Source organism: Pararge aegeria, chromosome 9, assembly GCF_905163445.1.
Source record: "Pararge aegeria chromosome 9, ilParAegt1.1, whole genome shotgun sequence".
Classification (NCBI taxonomy): domain Eukaryota; kingdom Metazoa; phylum Arthropoda; class Insecta; order Lepidoptera; family Nymphalidae; genus Pararge; species Pararge aegeria.
The window spans coordinates 17,680,199-17,700,580 of record NC_053188.1 but is presented as its reverse complement, the minus strand read 5'-3'; the positions used below and the strand labels follow the sequence as shown (position 1 = coordinate 17,700,580).

The 20,382-nt window shown below is 36.1% G+C and overlaps 2 protein-coding genes across 2 annotated transcripts in view; one reads left to right on the top strand and one right to left on the bottom strand.

Moving 5' to 3' along the window:
- Positions 1–20,382, bottom strand: part of LOC120626503 (angiotensin-converting enzyme-like) — a 138,964-nt gene that overhangs the window by 10,405 nt on the left and 108,177 nt on the right. Inside the window, exons 30-33 of the mRNA XM_039894030.1 lie at positions 17,215–17,297; positions 16,661–16,867; positions 15,298–15,467; positions 14,150–14,274 (exon numbers count right to left, since the gene is read on the bottom strand). Coding sequence (XP_039749964.1) covers positions 14,150–14,274; positions 15,298–15,467; positions 16,661–16,867; positions 17,215–17,297 — 585 coding nt within the window. The remainder of the gene's footprint in view (positions 1–14,149; positions 14,275–15,297; positions 15,468–16,660; positions 16,868–17,214; positions 17,298–20,382) is intronic.
- LOC120626241 lies at positions 7,971–13,374 on the top strand. The gene is made up of 3 exons (XM_039893655.1): positions 7,971–8,067; positions 11,504–11,665; positions 12,323–13,374. The coding sequence occupies exons 1-3, from the start codon at positions 8,007–8,009 to the stop codon at positions 12,541–12,543; spliced, it is 444 nt and encodes a 147-aa protein (XP_039749589.1). The 5' UTR covers positions 7,971–8,006; the 3' UTR covers positions 12,544–13,374.

Here is a 20,382-nt window from a genome sequence, read left to right as displayed (position 1 = left end):
ATTGAGTCGCATAAGCGCGGGCAATGTTTCCGGCTTGTTTAGTTCACTCCAAGCGCCGGAGTTTATCAATCGGGAGTAGGTTGTCTTCCGCGTGCACTTTCTCTTTATTGGCACCTCCTAGAATGATCTTTGTAATGTTATCTATCGATTTTTGTTAATGGTTAACAAAAACAAAGCTCAAATCAATTCGAGATACTATTTGATGCTCTTCGAATGGAAAATTTGAGGTTAAATTTAATTAATCTCGGCATTGCAATTGGTAGAAGTTCAAGTAATTTTTATATTCCAGTACATGTTAGGTTTAGGAAACGTAAGCTTATAGAAAAATCCTATTATAATATAAAGGATTACCTAAAAGATGAAAAGCTTGGATGTGAATTGCTCTAACTTCATAGCTAAATATAAATTGACTGTGAGATGGTGATAACAAAAAAAAACCAGCTAAGTTTGTTATGGGCTCTTCTTAGACCAGGGCGCGTTTGGAACCCTCGTAGCTTTAGGTTTAAGTCATCACAATTACACAATTATGCAAACATATATAAGTATGAAAGCTTCCTAAGCGCCTGTGATGATAGGTTTACATGAATAAAGAATATTTGATTTTGAATTTGCTAGTGTTCTAATAGCCGCGAGGCGTACGGATTTTTTTTCGTCTTCAACAGAAAAAGTGTTGGTAAATTTGTAGTACGCATCAATTGAGTAACAAACGTCTATAAAAACCTAATCATTTTTAATATCAGTAACATTAGTTTTATGAAGATTACGTTAATTAGTTCATAGAAAAATAAATGCATACAATTGTAACAGAAAGTATGGCCGTATTAAGTAATCATTTACCGTATAAGACTGCATTATGACTTGATCGATTTTTTAATTGCCGGTATCGTATTTTTCACTGGGACCACAATACCCACGTCCCTTTCAGGCTACTCTTTTTTTTGAAGAGAAACTTCTTTATCGGGGTTGGAAAAAAATTTAGTGTAACATTATTCGGTTACGCTTGACATTTTTTCGTTACGCGCCATATTTTTCTTTTCACTTTCAATTGTCAAAGTCTAAAATCTGAAACATGACTGTACAATGACAGTGAAGTTAACATCACTAACTTCAAATGCATCGCAAAATTTAAACGGCTGAATACGAAAGCAGGAGGTGTAGGAATATATCATAATTCTAATGATTTTATCAACATTGTAACTTCCACAATTGATTTTTCTGTTCTTTCTCCTGACTTTCATGGGTCAAGCTTCAGCATTTGGTGATTTATGTATGGCTCAATGGCAAGTGGAAAATTTGATGAAAATTTTGATCGTTGCACTATCTGTATCTCCTAATCAGAAGTTGGACGATATTATTAATATTCTTCACCATTCATTGTAGTCATACACAAGTGGAGGTGCCTCTTTACTCGGTAACAATAATGATAAAACACCGATGATTTTAAGTGCAGACAATTGATGGAGTTTTTACTCGGTTACTAAATTTTGTGGAATGTAAACAATATGTTACATACTAGCTGTTGCCCTTGACTTCGTCTGCGTTTGATTTTGATTTTTGATGAGGCATTCAATTAAGTTTTAGTTCTAAAAAAATTTAAAGTATCGCTAAGCCTTAAATGAGGTGTTTGCTGCTGTCCGCTCAGGAGTTCTGTCTTCTATCTCCAACCACATTCATCAGATCTACACAAGGAGTAGATAATAGTTACCATAAGCCGTTATTAACAAAAATATATAATAACGATAACAATGATAATAATAATCAATGAAATGATGTAATAATTTTCGTAGTAATAAGGTAAAATGAAAAAATTGTATTATTTGTATTCATGTCTATGAAAATAAAAGCCTTTTGCTAAATTTAATCTATTTTAACGTTATTTAACAAATTTCTCTAAAGTTGCATATAGAAGATCATTTTTCGAAAAATAAAGGTCATAAAGAAGTTTCACTTCTTACGAGTGTACGCTAGTACACGCACACATTTTTTTTTTTTATTTATTGATTCATTTTAATGTACGAGTGTCCTTTTATTTAATTTCTCGCCAAACTGGGCTGCCACCAATTTTTTATGTTCAAAGCCAAAAAACCCAGTTCCCTACCAGGAATCGAACCAAGGACCATCAACAATACTACAACTAGGTAATATAAAGAAATTTTGTTGTTATGGCAATAATGTGTTCCACCTACAAAGTAAACACGACGATTTATGACGTCAGTTTATTTCTTTAGTACTCTAACTAAAGAAATAAACTGACGTCATAAAGTGTGCCACAAACGAGAGTGAAAACGACATAAAGCGTGCCACAAATGATAGTGAGAACTAAAACAAAGTGTGTTTGTTTGTAACGAGCGCTCCAATCGCAATTTCTAGTAAACCCAAACAAAGTGGTCGCAAATAAACTTGACCCCGTTCTTCAAAGTGAGGACGTGCAGTAAAAAAACTTTTATTCGACAGCGATGTAGATTATCACATCGTTACTGGATGTGGCACTAAAATAAGGAAAGTGTGTATGTTTGTCCCTCCTTCAAGCCCTAACCAAGCGGCCAATCAACTTGATTTGTGGCAAATGGTTAGATGAAAGGCCGGACAATTACATAGGCTACTTTTTATTTCAGGAAAACAAACGGTTTCCACAGGAATCGTAAAAGTCCATAAAAACACGGACAAAGAACGCGGACATAAGCTTATAATAATATATATACGAAAGTGTTTCTCTTTGTTTTATCTAGACAGTTGCACGTCAAGGGTTTATTTTTTAATAAAAGTAAATGTGGAAGCAATTTACATGTAACTTGCAATTAACCACCAATGTGATAATATTTCCTTCATATAACATCGGCTATCAAATCATAATTTATTTATCTTATATGGCGTCGCATTACGTGTAATATTTACACGTCAGATAATTAACACAGTAAGCTATCACAGTTTTTGAAGAAAAATGCAATAACAGCCCGCCAACACGTATTTTAGCAGTGCAATTCACTGGATATTGTTAAAACTCTTTAAGTACTTTTAGACTGTCACATGTCACAGTTTGTTTCATTCTTTATAAGGTCCTAAACAAATATATAATATTTTTTGTTTTAACTGCCAAACTCCTTTTCCCATATCCATTTCAGGAACAATAGTTATCTCTAGTCCAATTTTAATTAATCGTTTTTTTTTGACAAACACACACACCATTAGTTTAAATGTATAGCTTCAATCGTATTAAGTAATTTTTCATTCCTCTACAAGTTAGCTCGTGACTGCAATCTCCGAGGGCTAACCCGTCAGGGTATAATAACAGCTATATGCTTTGGAGCGCAATAGTATTTCAATACCTCTAATCAGTTTCATAATCCATATCGTACCGGAAAGGGGTGTCTTTGTTTGTAGGCTGGTTCCTAGTCATAGCTGGAGCCTCCGACCAATCAAGACCAGAGAAAATTTGGAAATTATAAATTCCCAAAATGCCCATGCTGGAGATCGAACCTGTGCCCTGCACTCATAAGACCACAGGCTTGCCACTGGGACAGCGTGGACTAAGAGAGCGAGTCACATCCATAGATCGCTACATCCGCGTGCGCAAAAACGACGACGCAGCGAGATGCGCGTGCGTTATATAACGCTATACCGTAATAGCTAGTATTAATTTCCGTAAATCTACTACTATCTTCACGACAAAAAACGGTGCATTTAATATTAAATAAAAAAATATTGAAAACTAACTGTAGGTACCCGCGGCTGCGCCTGTTTAACTGTAAAGTCATTGAAAGGTAACAGAGTTAATTATTAAAATTTCATAGGAAGGTAACTCGTTTTTCGGGTTAAAAAATATTATTATTTAATTATTATTGTTTTACTCTTTATTTGTATACCGCAACATTAACATGTACCAACATGAAAGTATCACACGCACCACAAATTATATCTATCACAGATCACGAGGATCCAATTTTGTCGACCGGTTGGAGCAGTGGGCAGCGACCCTGCTTTCTGAGACAATGCTGTGGATTCGATTCCCACAACTATAAATGATAGTGTGATGAACATGAATGTTTTTCAGTGTTTCGGTGTTTATTTGTATATTATAAGTATTTATGTATGTATATTATTCATAAAAATATTCATCAGTTATCTAAGTACCTACCCATTACACAACTTACACACAAGTACGCTTACTTTGGGGCTAGATTCCGATGTGTGTATTGTCATATTATATTTATTAATTCATTCCCGGTTTGTGCCGAAAATTGTTAGGTAATGATTTAATACTTTTAAATGTCCTATTAGCTAAATGGTTTTTACGGCTTGCTATAAAGGGCGTGCGTCTACTTACTAAATACTAAGTCATAATAAACATGTCCTCAACATCTTCATTTAAACCCATTACCGGCACACTACAGGCCACTGATCTCCTCCCACAATAAGAAGGGGTTAAGTTCCACCACGCTGGTACAGTGCGGTTTGGTGGACTCCACATGCCTTTGAGAAAATTACGGAGTATACTCACGCACGCCGGCTTTCTACCTATGTTTTCCTTCACCGTTGAAGCAAGTGATATATTAATCGCTTAAAACGCACATATTCCTACACACATCATCATCATCATCATCATCATCATACATGTTTATAAGGAACGAAAAGTTCCTAATAAACATGTAATTGAAGTTAAAATTATATCAATAGAGTAGAGAAAAAGCTGTTGTCCAATGTGTTTTGACGTGACAACGTCTTATAAATTGGTTTGCCGGGTGACACTTCAAGAAACTGCGTTACGCTCCGCTCACGTTATGCGCTCACAATGAGAGCGAGTGAGAGGCACGCGTCCCTTCCACTCGGGCATGGTTAGCCCGCCTAAGAGCGAGAGAGACAGACATAAAAAGGCACGCGTCCCTTTGTAGTAAACGCTGTTTCATTGTACGCAAATGTATTGCAAGTTATTGTATGTATATTTGTATATAAATACGTATGTATGTGTAAAGGTAAAAATAAAATTTTGTTAATATGAAATTCAGTGCGAGATTCTTTGTATAAATAAATGTTTTAAATTGTTACTATTATTTCATCCTTCTTCCTACTATACGAATGAATATTCACATTAAAATTATTTTACCACTCAAAGTCGTTGTCTTACGTGACAACTTTCGCCCGTATACCGACTTTACAGGCAACCAATTTTTTTTTTATTTATTCATACACTTCCTTTGTACATCACAAAAAGAAAAAATTGTACACAACGAGATTGAGATTGAGATTGTGCCTTTAAAGTAGAAACCAAAAGACGGCCTTATCGCTTAGTAACGATCTCTTCAAGGCAACCTTAGGATTAGGAATATCATGAGAAACCGATTGGTGAGGCGTATTATTACTGAATACATACATACAAATAATTAAACACTAAACTTATCAAGATTACCCATATAAAATAATAATAAAAATAAAAATACAAAATAATAAACTAATATTAAACTTGCTATACTTAACATATTTAAGAATAAATCACCTATTGTCGTCTACATTGCTCAAGATAATGGGATAGTAGGATTGTTTTTTTTGTTCTTAAATGCAAAATTTAATTTATTCTAAATATTAACTGAATTTAATAAGTTCGTGTAGAGATCCCTCATAAAACGTAGAAGACATATAATACCGGATGTCATCACAAGTCAGCACAGTAACCTGTCGAACGAGCGCGTAATGAAACGTTATATCTCAGTTTGTTGACACGCAGCCTGTTCTAAATGTTGCAACACGGGGAACTCAGAATATCGGATTAAATTATGTAAATCTGCGCCTGCGCATTGCAATGCGTATCGTTTCGCGCACTCTCAAACTTCCTAAAGTATGGGTATCTACATTTTTGTAGCACTACTTTAAATTCATGTGAGAATTTCGAATACGTGTTTTCACGTTATTTGCACATACTAAGTATGAATTCTTAGTTACTTTTTGATTTTTATTCCACTACAAGTTAGCCCTTGACTGCAATCTCACCTGGTGGTAAGTAATGATGCTAGTAGAGTATGGTAGTCATAACCCCAATTGGTTTCTACGCGACATCGCACCTACTTCATAATGTTTTTTTTTTTTCATATCCACTACAACTAAACCCTTGACTGCAATCTGACCTGATTGTAAGTGATGATGCAGTCTTAAATGGTAACAGGCTAACGTGCTTCGAGGTATGGCAGTTATGTTTATCCTATACCTACCCCTAATCGCTTTCTAAGCGATATTGTACTGCATCACAAAATCGCTTGGCAGCGCGTATTTTTCGGTACGGTAGTAAGTAACTAGCACCACAGACCAGATAAAATTTAGGAATTATAGGTTATCTTATTGCACCTACCGGGGGTCGAATCCGGGACCCCCATCTATATATATATATTAGACTGCATCATTACTTCCGAGCAGTTGAGATTGGAGTCAAAGGCTAACTTGTGGGGAAAACGAAAGGCATTCCTGACATCATTTCCATAATCCGAAGCAATAAATATTATAATCTAACATAACGTAATACACCTATGAAAGCCTATTAGAGGGTGACCTAAGGCCTTGTTATACTCCAAGAGCAATACTCATATATTTCCATGGCAGTGCACATATTTGTATGACATTGCTCATATTATATTTTGCCATGGCAGACATTTTTAGTATGCAGTTTATTTTACCTGCAGTTGAGCATTAGACCTAAATTTACACTAAAGTAATATCTGTTCCATCAAACCTATAATTTTGTTCCGTCATACCGAAATGAAGCAGCGTCGTGGGTGTAAACCACAGAATTAAGAACATACAGAAAACGTGTAGATGACCTATATTGAAGCATCAAAAACCACTCTAGTTTAGTAGTGTTTTTTCTACAGGCGGTTCGTCACTTCATTCCATTTTGCAGTTGACTGTCATTATTCTAAATCTAACGTTCTTAGCGTTGATCATAAAATGGGAAAAACATTAAAAAAGTTTCTGAGCTAGCAATATTCCGCTGGTGTGAAGTAAGTAAGACGTGGGCAGGTCGTTTTCGCTGTTTTGGACACAATGCAAATCATGCAATAATGGGTGAATGAGGGTTCTGTAAGTTTTATTTCTGACCTCCTTCGAGGAGGACTGTCACATTAACACTGAAGCTTTTGCTTTTCAAAGTCAAATTCTTTATTACTCGTTTAATTATCCTTTATGTATTTTGTAATGTAATGTCAATTTTTTTTTATATCATGTTTTTTTTGTATATTTTAATAAAAGGGGTAATAAAAAACGTAAAAGAAACGAATTATGTTGCGGGCAACAGCGGTATTTGTTTTCGTCTGCACTAAATCGGTTATTACCAGTTTTAATATCTTAGAAAATCCTAGAACCTAATTGCAGCGCCACCTACCGGGTCATTTTTATTTCCAAACTATATACACGGCCGGGCGGCCCTCGGCATTTTTCTTTCTTTTAGCATTTCTATACCCGCCGTAACTTCTAAACGATAGGTCCAATTTGAATATTTTAAAAAGAAATTGGCAGGTGCATATTTAATCTTAATTATAAAACTATTTATTTGGATAGGAATGTCACTTTCTTTCGATTGTACCCGAGTTTTGGTTGACAAATTATAATAAAACGCGGTTATTGTGACTTAACCATAACATTTAGACATACACATACTTTGAACATGTAGTACATTATTGTTTGGTATCATCAACCATTTTCGCGGCGTACGCCAGTAAAGCTCCAAGTCGATATGACATATTTAACAAACATCGTACATACATCGTACAACATATATCAGCCAATTTATAGAAAACCATAATAAAATATACACTAAAACCTACCGCATGAGTCGCCCTGTTTATTAGTGTAAACAGACAGACAGACGCGGCGTGGGCTTTGTTTTATAATATGTAAAAAAGATGCGTTGGCTATAGTATAGCATGGTTGTGTACTATGAAACCTTATAATTAAATTACAGCATACGAGACATCAAGGTAATTCAGTACAGGAGCAGTCTGCCAAGTGACACCAGTTTGAATAACATGAAACCAATGTCAAGTTTAGTTGTGCTTCTCATTTCTTTGACTTTGTGTTTTAAATTCGGTAAGTACTTGTTTTATGTTCAACAGCATCATCATAACACATAAGGGGCCCACAACTCGGGTCCTCTCAGAATGAAATGGGTTTAGGCTGTAAGCTGTAAGTCCGCTCGCCAAGTGCGGATTGCTAGACTTTACATTCTCATAATGTTGTATATAATAAACCTACATTGTGAAGAATCTGAAGTCTGAGGTTTTCAACCAACTAAAAAAAAGGACCTCTTCCTTTTTTTCTATTCGACTGCATGGTGTTTTTGTAGTAATTTTAAAGTTTATTTTGTAGTAATTTCACAGTTTTTATTTTGTAGTAATTTTGCAGTTTTTTTTGTAGTAATTTTACAGCGTCTACTTAAAAATGTTGTAGTAATTGTACTAGATATTTATTTTTTTGTTTTTTAGTTGTTTAACAATGTCGGTTCTTTTTGTAAAAATTTTCGCGCGTTAATTATATTTACCGTTAAACAGAGTAAGATTTATACGCACATAATTTTGAGGTACGTGACGGGAATCGAAGGTTCCAGCTGAATTGAAAAACATGTCAGGTATTACCATTGTGAAAATGACAGCACTACTTTTAGACCTGTCAATTTAGTTCAGTTATGAGATTTGTGTACCATTTTATTAACAGTACATGAGATTAGCGCGTTCAAACATATAAACTTACTAAATAAAAATAATAAAATATATATGATATAAACTTTCTGACCTTACTTTACCTACACATATGAATGACATTATAATTTGGCGGGTTCTAAAATTTAATTATCAATAATCCATTATTGATAATTAAATTTTTAAATCCATTTTACTAATATTGTCTTCTGTCTATTTATTCATAAAGAGGCTTTGTTTTTACTGACTGACAACCTGCAGGCCAAACGGCTCAGTGTTGTTATTTTAAAATTTTGAAACAATCTAGCTGTACGAGTATAATGAGAAAGGTTTGTTTTAATTCCACTCTAAAGGGGTTAGAAAGGTAAATGTTTGTATAAAAGCAAAAAATATGAAATACAGAATACTATCGGGTGAATAGATATTGTAATTTTTATGAAACACTAGCGTACCCAGCCCGCTTCGCCGGGCTAGATTTTGCTTTATTTTAATGAAACAATAAACTTACATCATTAAATTTTTAATTTAAGGCTCATAATATATTAAATCATTTATTATATACGGAGAGAGTATTCATTCTCTTCTATTCTCTACTCGAGCGGTTGAAGATCATTATCTACATCCATGTATACCCAACAATAGTATATCATCATAGTAAATAAAAGCTGTATTTGACAGTTTGACAGTTCAAAAATAGGAGTGCTCCGAACGTCACCAAACTTTACAGGATTACTTGCCAGGTCAATCAGAAGATTCCCTGAATTCCATTGAAATCGGTCCAGCCGTTTCGGAGCCTATACGAAACATACCCACACACTTTCTCTTTTATATATATAGATAGATAGAAGATAGGTAGATAGATCTTATATTACAAAAAATGTTTTTAAGTTTAATCCATGAACATTTACTTATTTATTTCTACACAGGCGTATTTGGTAACTCTCGTTAGGTATATATAAATAATATAAGTAATAATTATGAAGTGGTGAAGACCCAGTGGGTTCGGGGGGGGGGGGGGGTGGGTGGGAAGTTAGAATCGTACCTCTAACTTTTACAAGTTATATAATTATAATATCACTTGCTTAGACGGTGAAGGAAAACATCGTGAGGAAAACTGCATGCCTGAGAGTTCTCCATAATGTTCTCGAATGTGGAGTCCACCAATCCGCACTGGGCCAGCGTGGTGGATATAGCCATAACCCCTTCTCATTGTGGGAGGAAATCCTTTCTACCACAAATCCTGTAGTGGCCGGAAATTTTGATATGATGATGATGACAGAATAATACATTATGTAGTTTGTCTGTTTGTTTGTTTACGATATTACGACGATCTTGATAAAAATACTTGTATAGCATGCATCCTACAAAAGAGTGTTTGGTATTCTTTCTAAGAATTATCAAAAACCTTACACCGTTCGGACGAAGTTGCGGGCATCAGCTAGTTTACAATAAAAGGTTGCCACAGTTGCCCTATTAAATTACGTGTGCCCTTCCCAGGCGAATTCGAGCCAAGTTCAGCGACTAATCCAATTCTCTACGAACAAAGTGAACGTAAGGTTTCCATTCTAATGTGACTGTAGGTATTTCCTAATTCCAACCAAAATTAGAACAGGTAAAAACTTATGCATCGGCTTTATAGAACTTGACTTATTTTTTGTCTGAAAAAATTTTGGTTTTCTTCTTATTTTATATTTATTTAATTTAAGGGTATATATATACCCTAATTAAGTAATACATTTTTTGTTACTTAATATTTTTAATATTATTTAATGCTTAAATTCAAAGGTTGAAATTCATTAATTTCAAGTAGGCGTAATAAGCACTTTGGAAATGACATATATGTCTGTTTGTAGTGATTCTACCACCGGTTCGGAAGGCGGATTCGAAACCGGCAAGAAACTCAGCAGATGCTCTTTTCCTACATTATATCTTGTGTGAGATGAAAGCCGACCGGCTTGCTTCCAAGTAAACCTAGTAATTAAGAAATTCACCATCTATAACTGAGCAGAACATTCTCTGACATTGAGAGCGACTTCTAGAGCTTTGACCCACCACGCTATTCTAATGCGCGGATTGATATGCATTAAAGGTTCTTGTGTATCACACGTCAGTGATAATAACTTGGAACGATAGTTATGTGTTTTACGTGTTTTTTGTTGCCCCTGACTGCAATATCACCTGAAGGTAACTGAGGATGAAGTCTAAAGCGGTAACTAACCCATAGGTGGACATCTTTTCCTCATCATTTACGAGGTACCATACCAACACGCTCAATTGCAAGGCGATATTCTCCGTGTGGTTAGTTACGGCAAATCAGAATACAGTTGTACTCTTCCCGCGGGTGTCGTACGAGGCGACTAAGGGGAAATAATAGAGAAAAGACAGCAGCGTTCACAATTCGACAACTACTGGTGATTATCGAAAAACACTCCCGTTGTAATTGAATGTAACGGAGTCCTCTGTGGTGTTATCATCTCCTGCAATCACCAACTGTACCCAGCGTGGTGATTATGAGCAAGCCATTTAGTCCAGCTGTGAACTGTTCTAGGCTAGTGATGGTGGGTGGTAAGTCTCCGAAACCTCCCACCACACCCAGTGGCATGCACTTTATGCATGCACAAAAGCACTGCCTACCCTTAAAATTTTCTATAACTCATAAAGGGGAAGGTTTTTTTTCAATTTTATGCCATCTTCCTTCTTTATGCATACCGTGGTCAAACACCCTGTGCACGCCACTGACCACACCAGAGGAAAATCAGATATAATAATTTCGCCCACCACTGCGTCTAGGAGGTTGTCCACTTATAATTCTATTGTGTCTTTGTCAGCCTCGTCAATCTTCTGCTATGACTGCAACAGCGCCTTCGACCCTCGCTGCGGGGAGAACTTCGACTCCTTCAGCCTTGGCGTCGTCAACTGCTCACTCAGAGACCCTCCCGAGCATATAGAACCGATTGAACCTACCTTTTGTAGAGTCATCAAGATGGAGAGTAAGTATTTTTTGAACCGCCCGCCCGAACATTTCTCCCAATACTTGTTTGAGAAAGATTTAAATAATTTTCTGGGCTTAATTATATATAGGCCTTAGATATCGCGATTTTATATCCAGAATATTTTACCATACTATACATATAATATAAAGTGGAACGTTTGTCTGCTTATTTTTACATAAGGTTGACAATTACTGCACAAAGAACGCGGGGTCCGATCACGCAAGGATCGTAATACGGAAATATGTATTATCAGAATATAGCTCTATACTTAAGGAACAATATAGTATAATATATAGCCTATAAGCATTATTTAGCCAACTGCCTTAATGTATGAACTATCTAAAGCAATCATTAATTTACAAATATGTCTTCTCTTTTTGAAGTTAAGTCAAATTTTTCTAGTTTATTTTATTAAAAAAAATATATATAATTTCTCAGTTTCATTTTTGTATTTTTGGTGTAAAATCCCCAGGCCGTGGGTGAAAAAGGGTTATCAAATCATAAATAGGGTAATAGGGAATCAAAGGAAAAATGACGGCACCTTGAATATTAAGTTTACGGCAATCGCATTTCTAGAGGCTAGATGGCGATGAGTGTATTGTTATAGTATATTCTATTATTATTATTATAACGACACATTTTTTTTTATTGCAGTTTACGGTAAAGTGCGAATCGTCCGACAATGCGGGTATATTGAGGAAGAACATGGTGAACACATCTGCAAGAGACAGACTGGTAACGGTGATGTTTTCATCACATACTGCACATGTGATACTGACCTTTGCAACGCCAGTACTCAACTCACAGATCCTACTACTATGCTTACTTCAATCGCCATTTTATATGGGATCTTAAATTTGAAATACATTCTCTGACTTAATTTTAATTTGGTGGCTGTTTTAGGAAACTTGATAACCGTCCTGCTACTAAAAAGACTTGACAATAAGAGCCAAAACTAAATTAAGGCTATTGACAAAAGTGAGCACCGACCCAAGGTATATCTAAGTACGAATTTGTCCTAAATAATGGAAAATGTTACACCGACAGTTAGGGAACCGTAGGCTAAGTGAGTTTTCAAAATTTGTCCTAATACTTACTTAGTGAGACAAATTTTGAAATTTACTTTAAATTCTTTTATTTCAAGAAGGCTTAAGAAAAGCTAAGAACGGTTCCTGGTGGATTTGCAAAAAGCAAATATAAACGCGCAGGGAATCGCGGGCAAGCATTAAATAAATTTCTAACTTATTTCTGATATTTTCAATAAAATTTTCATTTTATACGTAAAATTATAATACAAGTGCAATACAAGGATATGCAAAAATCTGGCTGCGAAGATTGCTTTAAATGTCGGCACAGATGCTTATGCTGTTATAGACAAATCGCTTAAATAAACTGGAAATATAATACTTTCATTTGCCGCCCGGATATAATGTTTTGATGTAATAAAGCATACGGATAAAAATCGGATGAAGTAGTAAAACTACTCCATTATTAAACAAAAAACAATCCCCATATCTCTAAAGGCAATGGTTCTTAACCTACAAAGGTTAGATTTTAGAAGTTGGTCGTCACAGTTTCGTAAAGCAGTTGGTGTGATTGGAGTTAATTTATTATTTAATAAATATTAGTGTCGTTAAACTTGTAACTGCCATGGGTATAATATAAAGTACAATGTATGTCTGTTTAAATTAAATCATATAAATGTTTATTATCTTTCTATTTTCAGCTTCCTTTCTGCTATATCTTATATCTTCAAATGAGCAATTCTTCTATATATATAATTGGAATCTCGGAATCGGTTCCAACGATTTTCATGAAATTTAGTATACAGGGGGTTTCGGGGGCAATAAATCGATCTAGCTAGGATTCATTTTTAGAAAATGTAATTTTATTTGTGTTTTCGGGTAATGACAAATTTGGTGCAACGAAGTTGCACGGGTCAGCTAGTTTTTAGTTAATTGGGAACTATCCAGCCACAAAGCCTAAACCGAATTCAAAAAGGTTGCCTATTTTAACACTGGTTTTGTCCAAAGAGGCAACATGTTTTAAGGCGTTTAATTTTAGACTCTGTATAGCTATACATATATGCTATAATAACAAATTTCAAAAAATATAATTAAAGGTGTAGGAAAGTTCTGGATGAAATTTAGCACCAATATAGATTATACTCTGGAATAGCACAAATGCTACTTTTAATTTTGAGTTTGAATCCCAGTTCGCATCTCTAAGTTGTGTGCGTTTTAATCAATTAAAATATCACTTGCTTCAACGGTGAAGTAAAACATCGTGAGGTAACCTGCATACCTGAGAGTTCTACATAATGTTCTAAAAGGTGTGTGGAGTCCACCAATCCGCACTGGGCCAGCGTGGACCTTAACCCTTCTCATCGTAGAAGACCCGTGGTCTGTTTTGGGCCGGTAATGGGTTGATGTTATGATGAAGATGATGATGAAATACTATTAATTTAAATGCAAAACTGACCTGGATTAGCACCATCGCGGAACACCTTAGGCTGGTTCTTGTACGCCAAGAAGTATTCTATATGGGCCATTTCATGATGAGCCGTGATTAAATCTTTCATGTCTGGGTGTGTGCACATCTTGATCCTGTTTGTATAATTAGAATGAGTAAATATTTGATATAATTATACTTAAGAAATGTAGAAAGATACTTTGCGGAATTTCATGTTATACAATGAATATAACATGTTATACAAATTTATCGGAGTGTAGCACACTCTGAGAAAAGCAGGAGAATCTGTATGGTGTATTTAATTTTTTTTTCAAATAATTCAATTTATTAATTTCTACAATAATTAATAATTTCTTCAGGCTCATGAAATTTATAATTACTTTGATCTTTAAACTGTGTGGAGTTTAAACAGGTCGTCATGTTTACTCTCTCTACGCATGTTTCGGGAGATGTAACCTTTACAATGAATAGCAATTGTCCATCGTTCCGGAGGGAAATATGTGTATAAAGTACACTGTCGAAGATCTGTTTAGTGTGGAGTTTAAAGATTGAAGTAATTATAAATTTCATGAGCCTGATAAAGAAACAGATCAAGCTAATATTTAAGAGCCAATTTTAAATTCAAAATGCAGTTTTTTCATGTTGGCCAACTTTATAAGCACTGTTAATTACATATTGTAAAGTCTGATTATATTTAGTGACTCTACCACCAGTTAGGAAGGCAGATTCTTTAAAGCTGCTAGAAACTCGGCAAATCTAATGTTACCATCGGTATCATGTTATAATAGCATAGGTATATTCGTCTCCGGAAGGATGAGCCAATAACTTAACAGTCTCCCCGGCGCAGTGACAAGCGCTGTCTTAGAAGTGGAGGTCCAGTGTTCGATCCCAGATTCTAATTTCTATTTTCTAATTTCCAACATTATTTTAGTCTGGTGACTGGTCTGTTCTTGGGCCATAACCGTCCACAGATTAAGCGTACCGATACGCGCAGAAACCGATTGGTTAAATATAAATGGACATAGGTTAAATATAAAAGTCATACCCCTTACAGGTTAGTTTAGTCATACCCGTTACAATCTCAGACTGCATCGTTACTTACCAAAAGGACTCGAGTCAAAGGTTAAACTGTAGAGGAATAAAAAAAAACAACGTACCTATAGTCGTGGCCATTACAGAAGTCCCAGGCGGATGGCTGGCAGTGGATCTGTCTGCTAGCGGGCTGCTCTACAAGACTCAAAGCCCAGAAGTCTGGAGGCATCGCTGACATGTTCATAGATACGAAGAACTCTTCGGCCAGTTGGAATATTGTTTGTGGCGTGTAGCCCTGAAGAAGGAAAAAGTTTAAAATCACTATTAGTCTAAATAATGGTTTTTACGACTTTTTTGGTGCAACGGTGATTGCTGTGAATTTATGTAGGAGGTCCTGGGTTCGATTCCCGGGGCAAATTGGGAAATCATAATTTCTGAATTTTCTCTGGTCTGGTTTGGTGGGAGGCTTTGGCCGTGGGTAGTTACCACCCTACCGACAAAGCGACAAAGACGTGCTGCTAAGTGATTTAGTGTTCCGGTGCGATGTCGCTTACTCTCTAACAGGCTAGCCCGCTACCATCTTAGATTGCATCATCACTTGCCACCAGGTAAGATTGTGCAGTCAAGGGCTAACTGGTAGAGGAATAAAAAAAAATCAATATGTAGGTTATTTATGTTGCTTTAAAATGCGTATTAAAATCTAAACCAATCTAGATTAATGCAACTTGATTTGTCTTAAGTTTCAAATGTTCCCATTTATAAGAAGCATAATATTTATTTATTTATTTATTCCCATCCTACATTATTGTCATTACAGGAAATGCAGCATGTTATTTAAATTTTAATAATATATATAACTATAGTGTATATGATAAAATCCAAATCGCTATATTTGTGAGTTCACTATGAGTGCAACAAAATAAATCCGTCTTCTCGGCTATCACATTAATATGCACGTGACACCATCTTCAGCTTAGATGATCCATCAATGTCACCATGCCTCCTCTTTCCTCTTACGGAGAACAGGCAGCAGCGTCCAATGTGCTACTACTAACATCTACTGCAATCACCAGCCCGCCTGTCCAGCGTGGTGGCTATGGGTACCACTCGTGCAGTTTTAAACATAGGTACTATTATTATTGGCAGCTACGTGGTATACAGTAATTAACAGAGTATGTATCAACCACTGGAATTATCAAGATTTCCAGAATAAAGGCCGTCTTTCAACGACCAGGTAGACGACCTGTCCAAATTAGAGCAGCGTGGAGGGCTCATCTCTAAAACCCTCTTTCTTATTATACAGGAAGCTTACGATTTTAAGAGACAATTGTCGATGATTATGAACTAGACCACGCCATCTTGAATAGACAATAGCATTGTCACTAAGACACCACAGGTCAGGAGACTTTAAACAAAACCTAAACCCTAAAACCCTACGATAGTCATCGTATAAGTAAAAAGTAATAATAACAGAAAATGCGGTATTACCTGTCGCACCATTTCCGGGGTAACATCAACAAGTTTATTCCCAGGGTAAGGCAGAGTAAACGGCACGATACTAGACCAGCTCTGACCCCACATATCACCAAGTATGTGAGCTGGGATAGGCGCAGACCTGGAAATTCTCTCCGGTCCATACGCTTCTCGGAGACGACGGCGCACGTAGGCGTGGAGAAGGTCATACAGTGGTTTAACCTAGATTAAAATAGACCAGAATGAGATTTATGTAATAGTAATATTTTTGAGCCCTTATCAAAGTACTAAAGCTAAGGGTTAAGCGGTTTTTCAGTTGATATCTTCTGAGGAGAGTAGTATTGTTGTTGGTAGCGTAAGCAGACGCCCTCATGCGCTGTCATGTTTGAAACATTAAACGTGAATAAATGTTCTTTTTTTTTGTGTATGGTGTCTGTCTCATAGTACGATTTGATGAGCTAAAATGTTGGTCTATGGTAGGAAGATAGATCTCTATGAACAGATCTAGTCTAGCATATAGTCTCTTTGTACTTAAAGCGTTGATACATTAAAATTAAACTCAAACACACCTGTTCCCAGACTTCTTCAACCTCTTGTCTCAAGCTCAAAGTTTCGTACGGGAACATCCAATAAGCTGATGCATCGGTGAAATCTGCAATAGAATAAGAAGGCATATGTTTCAATTTCAAGTCAACTTAGGCACTTAATTAATCTCAGTTATTTTTAACGTACCTAGCGCCTTACAAAACTTTTTAGCATCTTATTTCATCAATACTTTACTCAAAAAGAACGCAGGCGTGCTTATTCCATACAATGGATAGAAAAGATAAGCTTAATTTAAATGTAAACTTTTTAATGTGAACAATTATATAAAAAGGGGCAGTATAGTATGATAGTTTAAAAACACTCGTTAATGTGGTGAAAATCCTAAAATGCCACATTATTGGAATTTTCAATATCATAGGTCTGCAGATGCTCACTTATATGGCCTAAATACTTGATTTAAATTATTAGGCAGAAAATTTGGGAGTTTGACTTTCGAACTTGTGTTTCTAAAAATGTCTGCAGGCTGGCTTGAGATCGTGCAGTCTTACTGAAAGCAGCCCTCTTCTGCTTGCCGATACAATAACCCCTGTTAGCTACAGCTTTTTTATTTTAGCAAGGGGGGACCCTTGCCTTGAACAAACTCGGAAATACCATTTTTATAAATTTTTGCGAGTCGTTATTCTAGGAGTGCAGAAATAGGAAGAGATTGCTCTGATAGAAGAACGCCTCATTCTTAAACTGATTTGGAATTATATGAACAAGTTATCTTTTATGCTGCTGATATTGAAACTAAATACTCGCAGTAGAAGAGTAGAGACATGCCTACTCAGCTCTTTTCATAGGATACTTGACAGAAAATTTGGGAATATGACTTTCGTGCTTGTGTTTATAAAAATGTCTGCAGGCCTACTTGAAATCGTGCAGTCTTACTGAAAGCAGCCCTCTTCTACTTGCCGATACAATAACCCCTGTTAGCTACAGCTTTTTTATTTTGATAAGTGTCCCCCCTTGAACAAACTCAGAAATGCCATTTTTATTAGTTTTCCCGAATCGTTATACCAGGAGTGCAGAAATAGGAAGAGATGGCTCTGATAGAAGAACGCCTCATTTTTAAACTGATTTGGAATTATATGAACAATTTACCTATTATGCTGCTGATATTGAAACTAAATACTTGCAGTAGAAGAGAACAGACATGACTACTCAGCTATTTTGATAGGATACTTAACAGAAAAATTGGGAGTTTGACTTTCGAGCTTGTTTTTATAAAAATGTCTGCAGGCTGGCTTCAAATCGTGCAGTCTTACTAAAAGCAGCCCTCTTCTGCTTGCCGATACAACAACCCCTGTTCGCTACAGCTTTTTTATTTAAAGCACGGGTCCCCCCTTTAACAAACTCAGAAATGCCATTTTTATTAGTTTTCGCGAATCGTTATACCAGGAGTGCAGAAATAGGAAGAGATGGCTCTGATAGAAGAACGCCTCATTCTTAAACTGATTTGGAATTATATGAACAATTTACCTATTATGTTGCTGATATTGAAACTAAATACTTGCAGTAGAAGAGAAGAGACATGACTACTCAGCTATTTTGATAGGATACTTAACAGAAAATTTGGGAGTTTGACTTTCGAGCTTGTTTTTATAAAAATGTCTGCAGGCTGGCTTGAAATCGTGCAGTCTTACTGAAAGCAGCCCTCTTCTACTTGCCGATACAACAACCCCTGTTCGCTACAGCTTTTATATTTTAGCAAGGGTCCCCCCTTGGACAAACTCCGAAATGCCATTTTTATTAGTTTTCCCGAATCGTTATACCAGGAGTGCAGAAATAGGAAGAGATGGCTCTGATAGAAGAACGCCTCATTCTTAAACTGATTTGGAATTATATGAACAATTCACCTATTATGCTGCTGATATTGAAACTAAATACTTGCAGTAGAAGAGAAGAGACATGACTACTCAGCTATTTTGATAGGATACTTAACAGAAAATTTGGGAGTTTGACTTTCGAGCTTGTTTTTATAAAAATGTCTGCAGGCTGGCTTGAAATCGTGCAGTCTTACTGAAAGCAGCCCTCTTCTACTTGCCGATACAACAACCCCTGTTCGCTACAGCTTTTATATTTTAGCAAGGGTCCCCCCTTGGACAAACTCCGAAATGCCATTTTTATTAGTTTTCCCGAATCGTTATACCAGGAGTGCAGAAATAGGAAGAGATGGCTCTGATAGAAGAACGCCTCATTCTTAAACTGATTTGGAATTATATGAACAATTCACCTATTATGCTGCTGATATTGAAACTAAATACTTGCAGTAGAAGAGAAGAGACATGACTACTCAGCTATTTTGATAGGATACTTAACAGAAAATTTGGGAGTTTGACTTTCGAGCTTGTTTTTATAAAAATGTCTGCAGGCTGGCTTGAAATCGTGCAGTCTTACTGAAAGCAGCCCTCTTCTACTTGCCGATACAACAACCCCTGTTCGCTACAGCTTTTATATTTTAGCAAGGGTCCCCCCTTGGACAAACTCCGAAATGCCATTTTTATTAGTTTTCCCGAATCGTTATACCAGGAGTGCAGAAATAGGAAGAGATGGATCTGATAGAAGAACGCCTCATTCTTAAACTGATTTGGAATTATATGAACAAGTTATCTTTAATGCTGCTGATATTGAAACTAAATACTCGCAGTAGAAGAGTAGAGACATGCCTACTCAGCTCTTTTGATAGGATACTTAACAGAAAATTTGGGAGTTTGACTTTCGAGCTTGTTTTTATAAAAATGTCTGCAGGCTGGCTTGAAATCGTGCAGTCTTACTGAAAGCAGCCCTCTTCTACATGCCGATACAACAACCCCTGTTCGCTACAGCTTTTATATTTTAGCAAGGGTCCCCCCTTGGACAAACTCCGAAATGCCATTTTTATTAGTTTTCCCGAATCGTTATACCAGGAGTGCAGAAATAGGAAGAGATGGCTCTGATAGAAGAACGCCTCATTCTTAAACTGATTTGGAATTATATGAACAATTTACCTATTATGTTGCTGATATTGAAACTAAATACTCACAGTAGAAGAGAAGAGACATGCCTACTCAGCTCTTTTGATAGGATACTTAACAGAAAATTTGGGAGTTTGACTTTCGAGCTTGTTTTTATAAAAATGTCTGCAGGCTGGCTTGAAATCGTGCAGTCTT

Coding starts and splice junctions, on each gene's coding strand:
- LOC120626241 (XM_039893655.1), top strand. CDS start 8,007: ATGAAACCAATGTCAAGTTTAGTTGTGCTTCTCATTTCTTTGACTTTG. Junction 8,068..11,503: donor GACTTTGTGTTTTAAATTCG/GTAAGTACTTGT, acceptor TGTCTTTGTCAG/CCTCGTCAATCTTCTGCTAT. Junction 11,666..12,322: donor TAGAGTCATCAAGATGGAGA/GTAAGTATTTTT, acceptor TTTTTATTGCAG/TTTACGGTAAAGTGCGAATC.